Below are 16,613 nucleotides of genomic sequence, written 5' to 3' on the forward strand. Positions count from 1 at the left end.
AATGTCTATAACAAGGAAGATAGTCGATAAAAATAAAATATTTATCAACATTTTTTTTCAAAATGCTTAAAAGTGAAAATAAATCCTACAGTATGTAACGCAGACGTAAAATAAATAAGTGAGTGGTTGAAAATAGCGGAGATCCATTTCGTAAGAGATTTGCTGTTTATATTAACTTAACAACTGAGCTGACCAAGATGGATGAGAATATTAAGGCGTCTATCTCGAGGCACAACAGTTGATAGTTTGGTACCTACCATCGGCATTACTCAGCATGTGAACACACAGTATGAATCAAGTGTTTCATATCCCGTCATTATTTTGGAATTCACTGAGAAAAAAATGGTTGTTATGTACAGAATACGAGAAACAAAAATTAATTACTTGTTGATTTTTTTTTGCTTATCCATGCATATTTCATTCCCAAAGAAATTGATTCAAAGTATGTATACAATCGAGTGAGTTTACGGACTCATTTTGTTGGGTCAACAGAATTTTTCCTGTTACAAAATATTTGTTTAAATCAACTCTGCGTTTTTATTTCGCTAACTGCAAACAAAAATGCCTCTGCTCAAAGAAACCCTTTTCTCAATGTTGTTGCCCTACGGCTCTGTCGCTCGCAATGTTGGTTATTTTATTTCCTTATCACTATTATTATTTACGTGCTGTTCCTGTAAAGCTATTACGTTAGATCTCTTGATCTTTGTGTTTCGTCATAATTTTTTCACTGAAAATTCACAAAGTGTTATCCACTAGGGTATTAAGGCAATTGTTTTTTTAAATGATCAACGTTGTTGTATTTCACAGCTCACAAATAATATTAGTAAATATCTAGAGACAAAATTTGTGACCGAACAACAAATTGTGGAGAGGAATTATGATACATTTAGAAAAAATCTCTATTATAGTAATGAGAATAAAATTAAATGACCAACAACGTGGGTGAGAAATTTCTGTTCACAAACATGTTACGTAAAACTACACATTCACCTTTTCTTCTTTCAGCAATAGAATAAACACCGCAAGATATTTATCAGATTTTTACATTTTTAGATATTACAGCAAACTTACAGACTTTTCAACGAAAAATTTAACTGAACAAAACGAAGAGTTATTGGTAATTTCAAATAATTGAATATTAGTAGAAACTACGCCGTATTTCGACTTCCGAGTTGTATATTTAGTTCTAAACAAAAGTAGACACATGTATGGACAAAAGAAGAGTTTTTTACAGTAATCTTACACAGTGGCGTAGCCAGGATATGTGTATGGGGGGTGTTAAAACGGGGGGTCCGGGGGTCCTCCCCCGGAAAACTTTGGATTTTAAGGTGTAAAATAGTGCTATTTTAGCAGTTTTCGGTTCTTAAATTTAAATATTGTAATGGTAAAATTTTTATTAATTTTAATATGAAATTTGTTGAGCCATGAATAGGAAATTAATTAAATATTTAGTGTTAAGGGGGGGGGGGGGGTTGAAACCCTAACCCCCCCCCCCCTGGCTACGCCCCTGATCTTACACAGTTTTTGAATGTTTTGTTAATATACCAAGAATAATCTTTTGGATTCATGTTCAAAGTAAGTGAACTCAGTGTCCGTAAATTTACGAAGATAGCCGTAAACTTACGATGATTTGTAATCTGATTTCTTCGTAAATTTAAGGTGAATATTCTGAATAGTGTACCTGGACATGTCTGAAGGTATACTGCGTGACGATAAATGCGCGCACACCAGACGTATCATGCGAGTTTAAAACCGCCACTTTCTGGTCAATAAAACAATCGTCAATTCCAACATGGCGCGCACGAGGTCATTACGCCAATTACCTCCCTAACTGATGCCTAGAGTCACTCACGCGCCGTCAACCGGCAGTTTTATCTCCTCGGGACACAACACGCCACCAACCCCCTCCCCCCCATGAGGCCCTGCGGAAAATATCCTCCCCCCCCCCTCCTTCTGCTCGATGCAGAATTAACTGGTTCGACTCTTGTTCCGACGTTTCGACATGTCACCATTTCCAACGCACTCCATTCACGATTTATGGACATCGGGGCCATTATGTTATTAGTCTATGGAGATGGTGGGTTCTAAAGCTGAAGTGTCTCTTTGTTTCCAAAATTTTATTGAAAAATTGGTTGTCTGTAAAGTCGGTTTACGGACGATAGCTTAACGTGACGTCATAACAAAACATTGATGAAATGATTGCATACTTTTATGAATAAACTTGAATCATTTTTATTGAATTATCACTATTTTGTATGGATACAAAGAAGGAGTGAAATGAAATCTACAATTTAATTGATAAATTTACTTTTATTTGCACTCATTAATTCAAATATGTTTACTACTTTAACGAAGAGATTATTTTAACTATAACTTTTATACATGTTTGCTATTTAACTTCTTCCAATCTGTGTTATTTTGTTAAGGATAGGACGATGAGAGGAAAAGTAGGAAACGAATGGGAGTGTTTCAAGGAAGATGTGAAGGAAAATGGCTTACCCAACACCAAGATGCAGTCAAAAATAATATATTTGCGCCACGGACTCTGCAGCAATGCTAGGAGGAACGGGTTAGTAAAGAGCAATGAAAATGTTACCTTGAAATGCATGAAAACAGAATTACGCCACGGACTCGGTCGCAATGCTAGGAGGTTCAGGTTAGCAAAGAGCAATATAAAATGAGCGTAACGGGACACAGCGAAACGGGACAATGTGCGTAACAGGACACTTTTTCGTGCGTGCAGCCGGCGTTCATCGATTTATTAGACGTTGTCACGTCAAAAAACCGTAGCCACATAAAGGCTAATTTTGAGGCCTTCATAAAGTACACAATAATGTTTTGTTTAATAACTCGAAATGTAATTGATAGGAAGAATCGTAATGATGCCATTATGAAGTGAGTTTTATTAACAACACATCAGCAAGGAGTTATCGTTGAACTTCATTAGTACAAACAAAAAAAAAATATTATGCTATCTTAATGGAAAAAAAGGAGGAGAGGGTTCGTTCTCATCTAAACTTTAATAACATTTTAACATGGAAAAGATTGCACATACCAAAACTCTAACTTCTTTCCTCCATCTTGCGTGGTTCGCACGCACGGTGGTCTCTTATTGGTCATATCATCATAGACTATTTGGCGGCTGTGTACTGAAATGATTGTGTCTCTTCCTATCAAACGACGTTCAGAGCTTTATATAAGTTTAAAGAATCTTTTGAGAGCTGTGGTGACTCACATATTAATTGTTACCTTTCATCTTTAGATATTTCACTAATAAACTGATAAAGTTCCGTTATATTATGCTAAAAATATAATTTTGTTGTTACCCGAAACGTATATTGGTCACGTGTAATTTATTTCTGAGGAAGGGCGCATCTATCTTGCCCACGTGACTGGATACGGCATCAGCAGCAGTATCCTGGGGACAACCTCTGACGGACCCTCCTTTCCCCCTTACCAGTGATCTATTACTAAAGACTAGGAGTCTGCGATAACTCGAAAAATATTCGATATTCGTGAATAATTTTATATTAGATTCGACATTAATATCTTGTAATTATTTGTCATCAATAGGTATTCCTTAACATGTGGAACACTTAAAAAAAAAAAAAAAATACTGAGGCGGGGCCAAGATGAATAGTTAAGAGATTTAGATTTGTTTTCTGTGATATTATTAACACATTTTTGTATTAACTGAATCAGTGAGTATGATTGAAAAATAAAAATAAAACCCTATTTTATGTATAAAATCAGTTACATAAAAAAATATTTGCAAACTTAAAATTTTAATATATGCCAGTTTTTTTTTAAATTTTCCTACAATTTAAACCTCTTTGCTCTCTCTTTTTTTTTAGTTTACAGTACTTTGTATAAACCTTTTTTGAAATCCTGTGTGAAGTGTGGAAAAAAATTCTCTGTATGTTAAAATTAGGTTCGAAATTTTTTTGATAATCGTGAATTTTGTGATATTCGATTCGAATGAGAAAAAAAAAATATTCACAGAAACCTACTACAGATCTGCATAATTCACCTTATTTTCCGATACTAAGAATAACTCAATACACTTGTAGGTAAGCTTACCTGAATTAGTTGGTGTCTTTTTTTTCCCCCACTGTCTGCTGACACATTTTACCTACCAGCCGAATTGCATATGATAAGTTGATCTTTATTTTGTCAGTTTTTTTTTGTTTTTTCTCCTTCGGCAAGCGTCAAATGTGCATGGTCCAATGATAATGAGTACAATGTATAATGGTGCGCGCTCCATCTCTCGCTCTCTCTTCAAATAAAAAAAAATAAAATTTTGGAGGTCTGTATCCATAAGGGATCAAAACGTTGAACCCCCAAATACAAACAGGGTCTGCGCTACGAGGCAGGACACACTGTCGTCGCTGGGAAACAATAAACTTCTCACGCCACGCTCTAAAAAATAAAAAAAAATAAAAAAAAAAAAAAAAAAATAGCGGCATGCTGACGTAGGGAGGGATATATTTGGTGTGTTTCGGAGAGGGCTCCGCCGACTCCTTCCCACGCGACCCACAGGAGGTGCTCGCACATCGCATAAAACCATCCCAAAAACCATTAAAGCTTATTGACTGAATGGAAACTGCGTGCTCCGTTCGAAAAACGGAACGCCAGTCACTCAAAAACACATGTGGATTTATCGCACTGCTCGTATTTTATGGCGGCCAGCTACACCATACTACGCACCTGCTCACATCTGCCGGGGGCTGCTGTTGAGGATACTTCACTAGATGAAATAGTGTGTTACAAAGTTTCGAATTAACTTTTTTTGTGTAATTTTTGTTGTAAAAGTATTTAGTGATTGAATATCATTCATAAATAAACAAAAAAATTACTTATACCTGACCTTTGAAAAACTTGTCTCTAGGACTTTGGGAAAACTAAGTTTAGATTATTTTTTATGAATGATGTCAAGAAATTAAAAGAGTATTGTAAGAAATGCTACATATTAATTGTTAGTAAATCATAACTGTTTACCATACGACTATATGCTCATATTTCATGCAAAGTTTGAAATATAAAATGTTATTTTAATTTTTCAAATCTAATAAATAAACAACTTTTATAAACAATCAACCTAAGTTATGTTATGACAACACCTAAGAACGCTTAAGGTGTAAGGGTATTCTATATATTCCAGTCGGTACCCAAGTTGTTCAAGATTTGATATAAAATAATTGTTATAATCACCTGGCACATTAATTAGTACCTATGCAACATGCATACAAATTAAATATATTACCACATTAACTGTTTATTTAACAAATATTCAATAAATCATTATGTTAAACACAGCTGTAATATTAAATTAATTTTGGGCTTGAAAATTTAAGAAGTAATGCAATTAGTGAAAGCATTTCAATATAAAAAGGGAGATATTTGTAAGTAACAGTTAACCTCTAACACAAACATTAAAAAAAAAACTCTCATACTTTTTAGAATAAAGTATTTTTTCTTCTCTCGGCAGTTCTATGTGTTACATCATGTTTGTTTGAAAGCGACATTAAGAAAGTGTTCGCCTCACGCCTGAACGTATCCCTATATGGGCACGCAGTTGGGTCTCCAGGTAGAGGCAACCCCTTAAAAATATATCGTTTCTCCTGCTAAAAATGAAGCTTGTTTTACGTGTTTTTTTTCCTTTCGTGTAATCTGGCCCTGAGTCCACGATGTGAAGAATTTTAATATTAAAGCCTAAACACCATGAATATTGGAATTCCATTAACCCCGCATTAAGTCTGGATGAGCGCTGGGCTGCTTGAATATTAACTAAGTGCAGATAACACACACACTCTTAAGGGCTGGAGTTTAAGCTGCTGAAATTACTTCTTTTTATTTAAAGACAGTTGATCGCTTGCGTCATTATAAGTCCACCTGTAACGCCCCTCGTGCCCCAAAATTAGATTATTTTAAATTTATAAAAAAGCCTAGGAAACAGCTGAGCAAAATTATAAAGAAAAATACAAGTATTACCAGAGGTGGAACGAGGCGGTGAACAAGACAATTTGATACTCCCTGAACACAAGCAACTTGGGAGCTATAGATCGTTTAAATAGGTAAATAAGAAATAAATAAATCACTACATAATTATATAGGTTTCCTGGTTTATTTAAAAAGAGTTAAATTAAATCTGTTTGCCATTTGTTTTAGATTATTTAAGTTTCACAATGAAGGGTATTAACATGGTATTAAAAGGGGGCCGGCCCGTTATGATTAAAACAAGTTATACTATACTTTTAACAACAAATCAAGCACAGAAAAATTTTTAAAGTATCCTTGCTGACATATTATAGCATGTTAGATTCGTCCACACATTACTGTAATTATCGTTTCATGTAAACAATTTCACATTTTGTTATTTGTTAAGTAAGTTCCCTATGCCACTGCTCGCTGGTATTCATTAAGATAAGTTCGTCCGTTGGTTGTAGGGAGAAGTTATATTTTTAAATATCACCCGGGGCTTCAAAGTTGAACGTCTGGCCGGGATAAAGCTCTTCTTAAAGAGACTCGAAGCTCGAGGTCCTGGACAACATGTTGGGTGCAATTTCGGCCCCCAAGTGTTGGACCCTGTCTGAAACACAAGTCAAATTCAGACGAATTAGACCTGATTCCAGACAGCCAAACACAGTTCGGCAAAAAAAGCCTAAAAATGGGAATTCGGGGAGGAAAAGAAACCGAAGTAATTACAAACAGGGTGTAGCTCCTGGACTCACGAATAGTCTCGGGCAGAAATCCAAAAGGCGCGGACCAAGAATAGCGCGGATGTCGCGGAAGAAACCATAATTTAGAAAAATAAAAAAAATTATAAAATTTAAACTAAGACACGACTTGTTGTCTAATTAGAACGACTGACTGGCTACTACTAAACTTCGAAACTGGGATCACATCCCTTAACACAGCTGACTACATTACTTATTCGAATGAAAAGTTCGTTGCTGCCGCGAACAAGCCTCTCAACAGAGGAGATGCCGAGATGACACAGGCCGTCCTGCTCCGCGTTAAGTAGCCGAAGTCTAAGTGCCGCAATGGCGGACAATGCTCCTAATTAAAACGGGCACTCGGCCCTAGGGAAAAGAGGGGGAAGGTTCGGCTCTGGGCCGAGAACTTCCGGAGGTGACCGAGGTGGGCGTACATCAGTTGATGCGCCGAAGCAAGACCATCGTGCTCTCTACCGGCTGGCATAGAAAGCTACATAGAATCGACTTTTACTGGATGCGAGTTGAAAGCATAGGGGCTTATGGCGCAGCCTGTGATGCTCTCTTGCGGCCTAAAGGGGAAAGTAGAGGGAGGTTAGCAATGTCGCCACCAGGTGTCGCGTCGTTAGCTCCACTCGCTGGCGACAAGTGCAGAAGTTACTATTTCTGCCACTAGATGTCGGGTGTGGTCCATATTTGCACATACTTTTTCTGTGGCTAATCGTCCTTGAAGTAGGCCACTACCTGGCGAGTTCACGTCAGGGCAATGATCCTGGGCTAAATTCTGAGAACCAAAAGGGAGTGGGGGGACTGGGGAGTGAGGATAAACAAAAAACACAACGAGGCTGGGAAAGAGGGTCCACGAGATACTCGGTCGTGCCGAGACTCGCTGGGCTCAGCGGGCCTCTAAGAAATAGAGCTTGCAAGCCAGAAGCTGCTCTATGCAAATTTAGTCATGTAGGGAATTAATATTACAGACGCCGGACATGCTAGGGAGCGAGAGAAATAGCAGTCATCCTGCTAGCATAGCATGTGCTGGCAGAAATACCGTCTTACGTGGTGAGAACAAGGGACAGAGAACTAGACTGAGAAAGGTTTGATAGAAGTGTACAGTAGTCGGACAAAAATTAAATTAGTTTAAAAAAATTTATAATCTTAAATTTGAAATCTGTGCCAAAAACACCAATAAACGGCACACACCAATTAATTCACACGTACAATATTCGTTAATCACTCAAACAAGTTCTTAAATCAAAATATTCCTTTGGAAGTAAGATTGTGTTAACAAGATCGCGTGGTGTTTGGCGTACGTATGAAAACAAATTAACAAGGCATTGCTGTCTTCAGAAAATTTTGTCAGTTATATTGGCAAATTGTAAGCCTGTGAAGGGTGCATGTTTACAAAAAAAAAAAAGCCGACTTTAAACGATACGTAACATGACACGAAAAATTAGAATCAAATTAATTTAGGTTACTAAATCCTATTGGAGCAGTCAACAATTGTTAATACCAAATGTCAAAACCCATTGTTTCCCCAAATGGTTGCTTTTCAAAATCTTTGACATAAGCCTAAGCCTAAATGTTTAGTACAAAAATTATTATTTTTTGTTTAATTTTACAAAAGGTTCCTTAGAAAGCCAGTTTCTAAGAAATATTTTGTAATTTTACAAGAAACTTATTGTAAATTTTTACAACACATGGCTATGATTATTTTTGCATGCGTGAAATACGTATTTCGAGATAACCCTGAGTATACCGTACGAAAATTGGCGAATAATTTTATATTTTGATTGATGTTTCATTCAAACATGATTTTTTTTATCCATCGAAAAGTTAATAGAATATAAAAAAAATTTGACTACTTTGTTTTATCGTGCTTATTAATATGCGTAGTTAGTACTGGAAAGATATTCAGGGAACGGTTTAACAAAATAACTTTTAACTGTTAGAAGTACCTACTGGGGCAACACGAAGGATGAAAGCCTGGGCAGGAATCCGAACCCAGTATTGCTGCGAACACTATTATGTGGTAATAAAAATTTACCGATAGATTTTTGTTCCATTAAAAAAAAAAATAAAAAAAATATATATATATATATATACACACACATATACACAGTGCAGCGGAAACTGTGCGACCGAGAACGCTGTGTGTTTGTCCAGACGGCCGGACGAGCTACTGGCGCCTGATCCTGGACACCAACGTGCTGGCACTCAGCATCTGCACCAGGGAGGCCGTGCGCGTCATGAGGCAGCGAGGGGTCGACGACGGACACGTCATCCACATCAACAGGTCTGACGGACGCGCGTCTCCCCCGCCACCCCCTCTTCCCCGCCCGGCTGGCAGAGCTTCCGCGCGGCACGGACATGGAGCTGACATCCCCCCGGGACAGGCGCGTCACTCAGCTTCCCATTCCGGGGACGACCTCGGAATTTTGAATGGCGTGGAATATGCAACTACAAGTTAAATGAGAAATGAGAATCCGCAGTTTATTTTTTTAAAAAAATAACAGCTTCCTCAAAATAAAAATTTGAGTGAGTGTTGCAGTCTTGCCAGATGTGCAACAACCTAACCTCGGTATCGAGCAAATTCACGTGCTCTCGTGTTTGCAAATACACTTATGATATGAAAATCTAACCACGAAGTTTAACGCAGAATTCTTTTAAAAAAAATAATGCCGAGAGTGATGAATACACGCAAATTGCGTTTTCAACTACGTTTCTGGACGCGAATCACGCGTAGTTTACAAAACCCGCCGCTAGAACTCGTTTCCCGAGCAGCTGCGTCGACTATCGATTCATTTTATTAGCAGACCGTAATTTTTTTTTTAACTTTATAATGAAGCGGCTTCGATAAGCTTAAAAGAGTTGAAAAAAATTACCAAACCCCGGTTGTAGATCCGATTTTTGACAAGGAGTTTTATTAAAATACTGCCCATCTTGTTAAAAATCACTAAACAGTTTATGAATACAGTTTCCTTTTGGCTTTGAGAACTTTGGCTCGCGCCATTCGCCACAGATGGCAGCACTGCAGTTACACATCAAAAACTAACGAATTTCTGACGTCTTAAAAATTCATCATTAAAACTCTGATTTTATATCATTTGTAAGATTAACAAGATTTAAAATAAATTACACACAGAAGAGTAGCACTAAAAAATGCGAAATAATATAGTATTACCAAAAATATTAAACTTACATTACTGATTAGCTAAAGCCTATTGTAGATTACTTCGTACGCTCTTGCATTTCACAACTTTCACTTGCAAAGCATAACGTAGTGTTTGCTTTCGTTCAATGACAACAATGGTAGATTAATATCACTAATGATGACGGGCAAATTTGAGACAAGCTACGTTACACAGACTATATTTGCAGAGTCCAGATGGAGCATGCGTGCGCTAGCGAAAGAGAAGCCAAACAAATCGGGGCGTTGCCAAGCAACGACCGGACAGTTTCTCTTTCCCGATGGAAAGCTTACAGATCACAGGGATGAAAGACACAATAACAACCTAAACAGTTCCGAAGTTTAACGAATTTAAATCTTAGGTTAGGTTATCGTATCTGAAACGAAAGGTTGGTCAGGTTAGGTTAGCCTTTTTCAATATACTTTATGCCCGTAAAATATACAAATCCTTGCAACATGGGCTTTTTTCGCGAGCGATGAACAAATTCCTGATAACTTCGGAACTTTTCGTGCGTGTCTCTCGTCCCTCTGAAATCTAGGTCTCCCTTTCCTCATATGTCGGTCACAAGACACACTGAATGCTTTCTTATGGACAAATAATGTAGGTTTTTCAGTATGGTGCAACAGCTGTGATTCCTTCCTCTCTTGGCTTCACTTCCCCTCTGACTGTGCTTTCCTCCCCCCTACGTGTATCAGTTATTATTCTTTAATATTTTTAAAACTTTATAAGCCATTAAATGTTTTCGAAAATAATTTAAATCGCTAAGTACCAACTACTAAGATATTAGAAATTATTGATAAATAAATAAAAAATAAACATTTTCTTTAGTTTTTTCTTTAAAGTATTTAATTTTATCAAGAATTTCCAAGTTTTCATGTATGTATATTTTAAATATTTTATTGTTTATTGATTTTTATTGTGTTGTATGTGTGTATAGTGGCAACCTACTTTGGTAATTTTATTCTGCCTATTAATCAAATAAATCATTAAAAGAAACTTAATTCTAAACATTTTTTGAATTAAAATAAAAGTTTAAATGAAAATTAATTTATAATTTAAATCTTTGCTTGCAAGTAAGAATGATGTAATGGAACCTCGTACTGCATACTGCACCCAAGAACGTACTCCCTTACAATCACTTTGTTCGTAAGCATAATTTTCTTAAAATAGTGTTCTTTGGGTGAAATCTTTAAAAAGTTGTAACGTCAGAATATTGTGTTTGCTGAAGAACATGAAAATGATTAATTAAGTGTTCAGTATTATGATCATCACTGCTTACAGTACATGTCATCGCTGTTGCGACGTTAATGCACTGTAATCAGCATTCAGTGAGACGATCCATAAATCATCACTTCATTTGCTATAGAACCAATATGAAATATGGTCCTCACTTAGGTAATTCACCTGCCCTTGCATGGTGCGATTCCAGTGGCTCAAAATTAAACCGTAATTCAAAATCCATCAATCACAATTCATTCAACAAAAATCCCGTAAGAGAAAAGTAACTGATCACTCTGGTTCAACGAGTAAGCTAATTATTTCGTTGCATATTTTAACAACAGTAAATTCGCCTTTAAGTCTACAGACAGCAATTCTTTCATTCTTCGTGGTATTTTTTTTTAGTTTAGGACATTTAATTGGTTTAGACACTAAACAGTGCAACATGTGAAGTTCGGAACTACATTCATGTTATTTCGGTGTGAATTATTTCCTGGACGATAAGGGCTTTAGTAAAAATGTAGGACATTTACGGATGTAAATATATATATCAAAGCAACAAGCCTTTATATCATATGCACGCACACTCACACACACTCACTTATATATGTATATACATGTGCGTATGTGTTTAAGTGTGTGTATGTGTTACAAAAAACACACATTCTTTCTTTACAATGTGAGTATTAGTAGGCAGCTTTTTTTATAATTTTAGACGTTTTGAAGAGGATTAAAATAACATAGTTGTAAATGGTACGTTAAGTAATTGTAAATTAGATGATTTAAAAAATATATATACGTTCGGACACAAACTGCATGAGTGCCCTATATAAAAAAAAATTAATTAAAAAAAACAACTAAAAGGTAAGAAACACAAGCTAACAGACGTGCAAATGTCGCCACACATCGATCTCTTCACTCCAGCCAATAACGTCGAAGTCTCGTGCCCACGATTGATAACCGTAATTCCCGCTATTGCAATCGAACATTTTACACCTGCAGAGCCATGAAAGGCCGCAAATATCACCCCCACTTTTTTCCCCTCCACCCGTAGTAAATGGTGACATTCAGTCCTGTCACATTGTCATTTCACTTTTCGTTACCAGCACAATGGTGGGTTTTGGTCCGATAATATTACAGAATGGGATACCGGACCAGTTTAATGAAACGGAAATGGAACGAAGCTCACTCCGCCCCCTCCTGCTTCAAAGTAACCATTTTACCAAGTTGCATTTGTATTAATATCTGCACCTCGGAGGCAAAAGACTCTATGTCACAAAAACCATATTCTTCATGAGAGCAGTTTAAAGCGTTTTAAATAGCGCCTCACTTATTTCTAAACTATTTTTCAATTTTTGTCAAACAGGTATCATAGATCTTACTTTTGACTGCCACTAGAAATAACGTCAAACTGTGGTCCAGATTACGATTAAAAGTGATTTTTCCCGAATGTGGACATCGTGTCATATGCCTCTGAGGTATAGACATAAATGAACTAATTTGCATTTTTATGTACGAAATTACACTAAGTATTGTAAAACTATATAAAGAATATTTTAATTTTTTGTTATATGAACATAAGATAATATTTTCGGCGTAAGTAATTTTTTAAGTTTAAATATTCTTCCTGCTTAAACTTTATGGTGTTATTGAAACAACTTTTACTTTGGAAATATTTCTGGAAGAATCAACAGTCGTAAATTCAGCCCAAGTTAAAGTAGCCGGAATTATATATATATATATATATATATTATATATATATATATAATATATAAATAATTCGCAAATTCTCAATTAATGCGGTTCCCAAACAAAATAGTTTTCATTGATTGCAAATTTCTTCTATAGTATTCGCGTTGTAATTTTAAATTGTCGTAGAGTGCATGATGTTAGATCATCAAATGCTTCTGAAGCATATGGTTCTAAAAGGTATCACAGCCGATCCCAATTCATTTAGCCAATCTCTTCCGTGAACCAGTGTGGTGATTAAAGCAGTTCTGATAAATAATATGTATGTTTTTAGACCCACAAGATCCTGTGCTATGCTAAATGAACTTTCACCTAATGATGTGTACCAATTAGTAACGTTCACGTTTAGAATATATTCAAGCAATTAATTTTCTCTATAAAACTTTGAAATAGGTTACAAACTTATTAAACATTTAAGTTCGCTCTGCTGTATGAGTCTGACCCAATCCTACCCATTTTGTTTTGATGGAGCTACAGTTGAATAAATTTTATCGGTCTTGCCAATTATAAATTTTCATGTTTTAATTTAATTCAGAATACCAGTTTTATTCTTAAAGGGAGTGTTTATGTCGCACGAGGATGAGTTTAAGTGTTTATGCAACCTGTTGTATAGGGGTAGATCGTCTGAAACTGTTGTCTTTAAAGGTTTAAGAAATGAGAAGATGAAACCTCAAATGACACAAAAAAAAAGAACTTTAAGAATTATAAAAAAATAAACCTAAAAAATCCTGATAACTGACCACCGAGAAAAAAAAATTGATGCAATATACTTTGTTTTCAGGGGACACCGTGTTGCATCTTTTATTATTTTGTGATAATTCCAAACGCAGTTAATGAGAGGCCCTATAACATGGTTGCGAGAGTAACAGGGGTCGATACCCGCCGCCTCCACCAATAACGTTCTGTTGACAAACGGTCGTACGTAATTGGGTCCATACCTTAAAATACTTCGAAGCTTGCGCGTGCGATTCATGACAATATTTAAAGATATTTCCGAACACCTTATCATAGGGTCTTTCAGCCTAAAGAGTTTTTGAAAAGTGAATCTGAAAGGACAAGTCTCTCGCGTCTTTAATGCATTCTCGTGGCACATGAGGGGTGGGTTTAGCGCTGTCTTTTTTGCACAATTTAACGTTAATCTGTGTTGCTTAGCCAACCATCTGTTGTCTACAGCATTATATTTTTATCTGTTACTCTGCAACGATTAACTTAAACGTTTAAAAATTTCACGAAAATAACTTTTGGAAAATTTTTAACTGCATTATTACTTTTAAAAATCACTCAAATTAATTAATATTATATAAATTTATTATGTGAGTTAAAATTATGGATGTTTTAAAAGTTTGAAAATTAAAAAATACCGGTACAATTTAAAAAAAATTCCATATAGCACTGTTGTGTATTATTTAATTTAAAAAATTTCAACAAAATTGAGTTAGTTCAGAATAAAAATAAAATTTGATAGTGTGACATGATAAAAAACATAGTTGAGGTTCTATGTTCACCTTCATTTGACGAAGAAAATTGAAAGCCACGTTTCTTCCAAATACAATCCTTAACTCTGTGGTAAAATTAAGTTGTATTGGGTGTGACAAGGCCTTAAGAACCGGTCTACAATGACACTGAAATTGAGACGGATCACGTAAATGGAGACGGACCCGCGCGGATTGGCTCGGCAATGCTGAGCTCTTCCGTTTACGTTGCTCCGTGCGACCATTAGAAGCCGAGTACTTGGCTGCGGTGGTAGCCATTTTATTTATTTTCTTAATACGTTAAAACTTCTTTTTTTTTTTAATACAATAATATGTAGCTAGTGTTCTATTATAACCGTCTCATTTACTTGTATTATATATGTAAATTATGTTCGTGTTAAGATCTTGGAGCAAGATATATTTTTAATTTTATTAATATGTCGTAAATTTGAAATTAAATCCTATTGGTTGACATTTGTTACGTTTCCGTGCATTTTGGGAGCAGCAGACGCGCTAGTGGAATGTTCTGGGAGACAAGGACGTAAGTAGACTAGTTTCCACCCGGGGAAAGAACTCATCTTGGTGCGCCCCCACCCCCGTATTTTTTTTCAAACCAAACCAAACCAAACCAAAACCTCACATTTCCTAATGTATTTTATTGAACTTAGGTGATAAGCAAATATATATACATATAAATTTGCAGTCATTTCCTTTTGAATACATCGCAAGTTGTATAGTACGCGAAAAAAAAAATTACCAGTTATTAAAATATTTGACGATATGCATTTACGTATCTTTTCAATACAAATATAATTCAGTTCAAATGCCCTTCAAGTTATTATTATTTTTTTTTTTGGTGTTCTAACACTACGATATTCAAGTAAATTTCTCTGTCAGTTTGTTTCCCCCCCCTAGCATTCCTTCACCTGAAGCGACGCCCGGGGCACCAGCCCCCGTGTCCGCCGCTCGCGTGTTCCGTCTCCGCGCCGGGCCTCGGCGAGCGCGGGCTGGGAACGGAAGGAAACCCCCGGCCTCCGCCCAGTGCCGCACTGTGTGTCTCGTGTGTGTGCAGCATGTACGGCCACTACGCCTCCACCGTGGCCGACAACGAGATGTACGCGGCGTCCAAGCACGCCGTCACGGCGCTCACCGAGGGCCTCCGGAGGGAGCTCGTCCAGCTGGGCAGCGGCATCAGGGTCACGGTAACCACCCCGCTCCTCACCAGGTTTATACCACTGTTAGCAACACTCCTATTGCTTCCATTGCCATGGCCGTTACCATGGTGCGACTACCGGAAAATGTTTATATAGTTTTTCGTTTCATGGTTCACAGAACCCAAAACTATCGTCAAAACAAAATTATATATATATAATATCACAATTTTTTGGACATGATAACTGTCGCAATTTTTCACAAATCATGTACAAACTCATACATAAAATCTGGCAGTGGAAACTCTCGGTCGAGTTCGTTAATGGGCAATATCCGATCGAAGAGGTAGAAATGGGGAAGGTTTTTTGAAAAACAGAAAAATCGCTGTAACTCCCATAATATGGGGAAAGAAATCGCATCCGTTTGAACGTCTTATAACTAGAGACCTGCAAAATTCGCGGATTCATTGACCTCTAGGATAAACTCCACAGTCCTTTAAATACTCGCGGAAATGACACCTGTTCATTGGTTACTGACGCGTGAGACGTCTCAACTAGGCTGTCCGTAATTCGGCACTTTCTTGGTTTAGTGTTTCCCATTGGCTCACAGTTCCGCGGATAAAATGTGGGCCAATTGCAGAAGCGGTACGAAGGTATAGTTGTTTTGATGCTAGCCTATCGCGAAATGAATCCGCGAATTTTGCATGTCTCTACTTATAACTCGTAGGAGTAATACCAAAATACTTTGTCTGAATAAGTTTCTGTTACGACCAATCATAACTGCAATGGGTTGAAAAAACAAAGGTTGGAGGACAAAAATATCATAACGCCCTTCGTAGGCTCAACTTTGAGTTCGTCCAGATTATGAATTAATATTATAATTTTTACCTAGTACTTTTGTCTGAAACAATTATTGATTAGAAAACCCATTGCTGCAAGCGGTTGAAAAAATAAGCGATTGAATTAGAAAAAAATTCATAACTCCCTTAGTATGCACACTATCAAATTCGTTCCAATTTTTTGTAAATCTTATAATTTGTATCTAAAACTTTTGTCTGAAACAACTTTTCATAATATGAACCATTGTTGCAGGGGGTTGGAAAAAAAAACAAGGGTAGTATT

At 36.6% G+C, this 16,613-nt stretch overlaps 1 protein-coding gene across 3 annotated transcripts in view; it reads left to right on the top strand.

Annotated features, from left to right (window-relative positions):
* The window catches only part of LOC134542415 (farnesol dehydrogenase-like), an 84,225-nt gene that overhangs the window by 13,253 nt on the left and 54,359 nt on the right, over positions 1-16,613 (top strand). For 2 of the 3 annotated variants that reach the window (XM_063386627.1, XM_063386628.1), the window contains exons 3-4: positions 8,877-9,006; positions 15,413-15,542. In XM_063386627.1, the coding sequence (XP_063242697.1) occupies positions 8,877-9,006; positions 15,413-15,542 (260 nt within the window). Of the gene's footprint in view, positions 1-8,876; positions 9,007-15,412; positions 15,566-16,613 lie in introns of all 3 variants that reach the window. The other variant, XM_063386629.1, reaches the window with a different exon arrangement.

Source organism: Bacillus rossius, assembly GCF_032445375.1.
Source record: "Bacillus rossius redtenbacheri isolate Brsri chromosome 4 unlocalized genomic scaffold, Brsri_v3 Brsri_v3_scf4_2, whole genome shotgun sequence".
NCBI lineage: Eukaryota > Metazoa > Arthropoda > Insecta > Phasmatodea > Bacillidae > Bacillus > Bacillus rossius.